General features: G+C 61.5%; 1 protein-coding gene across 1 annotated transcript in view; it reads left to right on the top strand.

Annotated features, from left to right (window-relative positions):
- The window catches only part of STPG1 (sperm tail PG-rich repeat containing 1), a 28,890-nt gene that overhangs the window by 20,284 nt on the left and 7,148 nt on the right, over nt 1–1,458 (top strand). Inside the window, exon 7 of the mRNA XM_019512417.1 lies at nt 472–637. Within this exon, the coding sequence (XP_019367962.1) occupies nt 472–637 (166 nt within the window). The remainder of the gene's footprint in view (nt 1–471; nt 638–1,458) is intronic.

The raw sequence follows: 1,458 nt of genomic DNA, 5'->3' as shown, positions 1-1,458 counted from the left end.
TCCGGGTGCGGCCCTCCAGCCAGTTGGCGACACATCTGACACTTTGGGCTCCGTGTCGTAACACACCTCAGTCTGCCCTGCTTGACCCAGGAAGGAAATACTGGTATTTCCCTGGCCCCGTCACCACGCAGAGCTTGAGCTCGAGGGTGGATGGCTCTGGCTGCTCTTATCTAACACACTGTCTCTGCAAGCGCCACTCGCATACATTTCACCTGCGTTTTGAATGGCGAATTCCCCCCATGGCGCCTCCCAGATGCCCCTGTGCCCGGGGTTGTCACTTGGGCTGTGCCCCAGAGCCAGCTGTTCCCAGAAGCAGCTTTTGCCATCAGCTGAGGAAGCGATTCCCCCCCGTGATGCCTTGTTGGGTCGCATCCTTCCCTCATCCCTCTCCCCCTGTTCCTGGACTTGCATGTCCTGGCGCTGCTCAGACTTAGCTTGGTGCCCACCTCCCTTCCCCTGTCTCCTTCCCAGGTCATTACAGCATCAACGTCTCCCTCACCCAGCGGTCTCCCAAGAACGTCATGTCCTGCTTCAAGTCCAAGACCCCGCGGGAAGTAAAGGTGGACTCCTGCGGCCCAGGGCCCGCAGCCTACTCTCTGAGAGACCTTCCCAAGGTCACCAAGAAGACCTGTGGCCTGTGAGTTGGACCAGGAGGGTGTTGGCTTTACATGCATTGGTTGCAGGAAGGTCCCGCAGCACTTGGGACGCGTCCCCCCTTTTCCAGGGTGCCCATGGGAGCGGGGCCCATGCGCTGGCTGGGAGGCTGCCCCAGGGGCATCCTTGGCTGTTGCTGTCAGAGGTAGGCCCTCAACCTTGGGGTGTGTGGAGCTGTGTGTGGGGGAGGCACCTTCTCAACTCAAGGCCCCCAGGGAAGACAGAGCCTCAGAGCTCAGTGCTGCTGCAGAGGAGCTCCCCTGCCTCCCACCCTGTGCTCTGCACAGCTCTCGCCCCCGGCCCGGCAAAGCGGGGGCCCAGGCGCTGCTGGAGGCTCCCGGGCTGGCCCTGTGAGCTATGCAGACGGGGCGCGTGCTGACACCCTGGGCTGGGCCCAGGGGCACATCCAGCAACAAACCGGCGACAGCAATACTGAGCATTTCCCATCGGCTGGGCCCATGCAGGGGGCAGGGGTGCCCCATACCCGCTGTGGCCCCCGCACCTCAGCTGCATCTCGCACCCAGCCCCGTCAGGATGCAGCATGGCTAAGCCTTTGACCCTCCCCAAAGCAGATCTGGGAACAGGCCTCCCTGTCCCCTTCAGTTCAAGCCAGAAAACACTTCCGTGCACACCCAGTCTCTCCCACGGGCTCCGAGGAGGGAGGGAAAACCCCTTCTGGCCAAGCGGATAGATCTGCCTATCAGCAGGTTAGCCAAGTAGATTTATCGTGACCGCCCTGTGCCGGGGACACTGGTTCGCCCCAGATAAGATTAAGATCAACAGTAAATTCTTGACCAGCGGATG

The sequence above is a fragment of the Gavialis gangeticus genome, unplaced genomic scaffold (genome assembly GCF_001723915.1).
Source record: "Gavialis gangeticus isolate Ggan-Ray unplaced genomic scaffold, GavGan_comp1, whole genome shotgun sequence".
Classification (NCBI taxonomy): domain Eukaryota; kingdom Metazoa; phylum Chordata; order Crocodylia; family Gavialidae; genus Gavialis; species Gavialis gangeticus.
The sequence above is the reverse complement of the archived record's forward strand: the minus strand, read 5'-3'. Positions and strand labels throughout refer to the sequence as shown.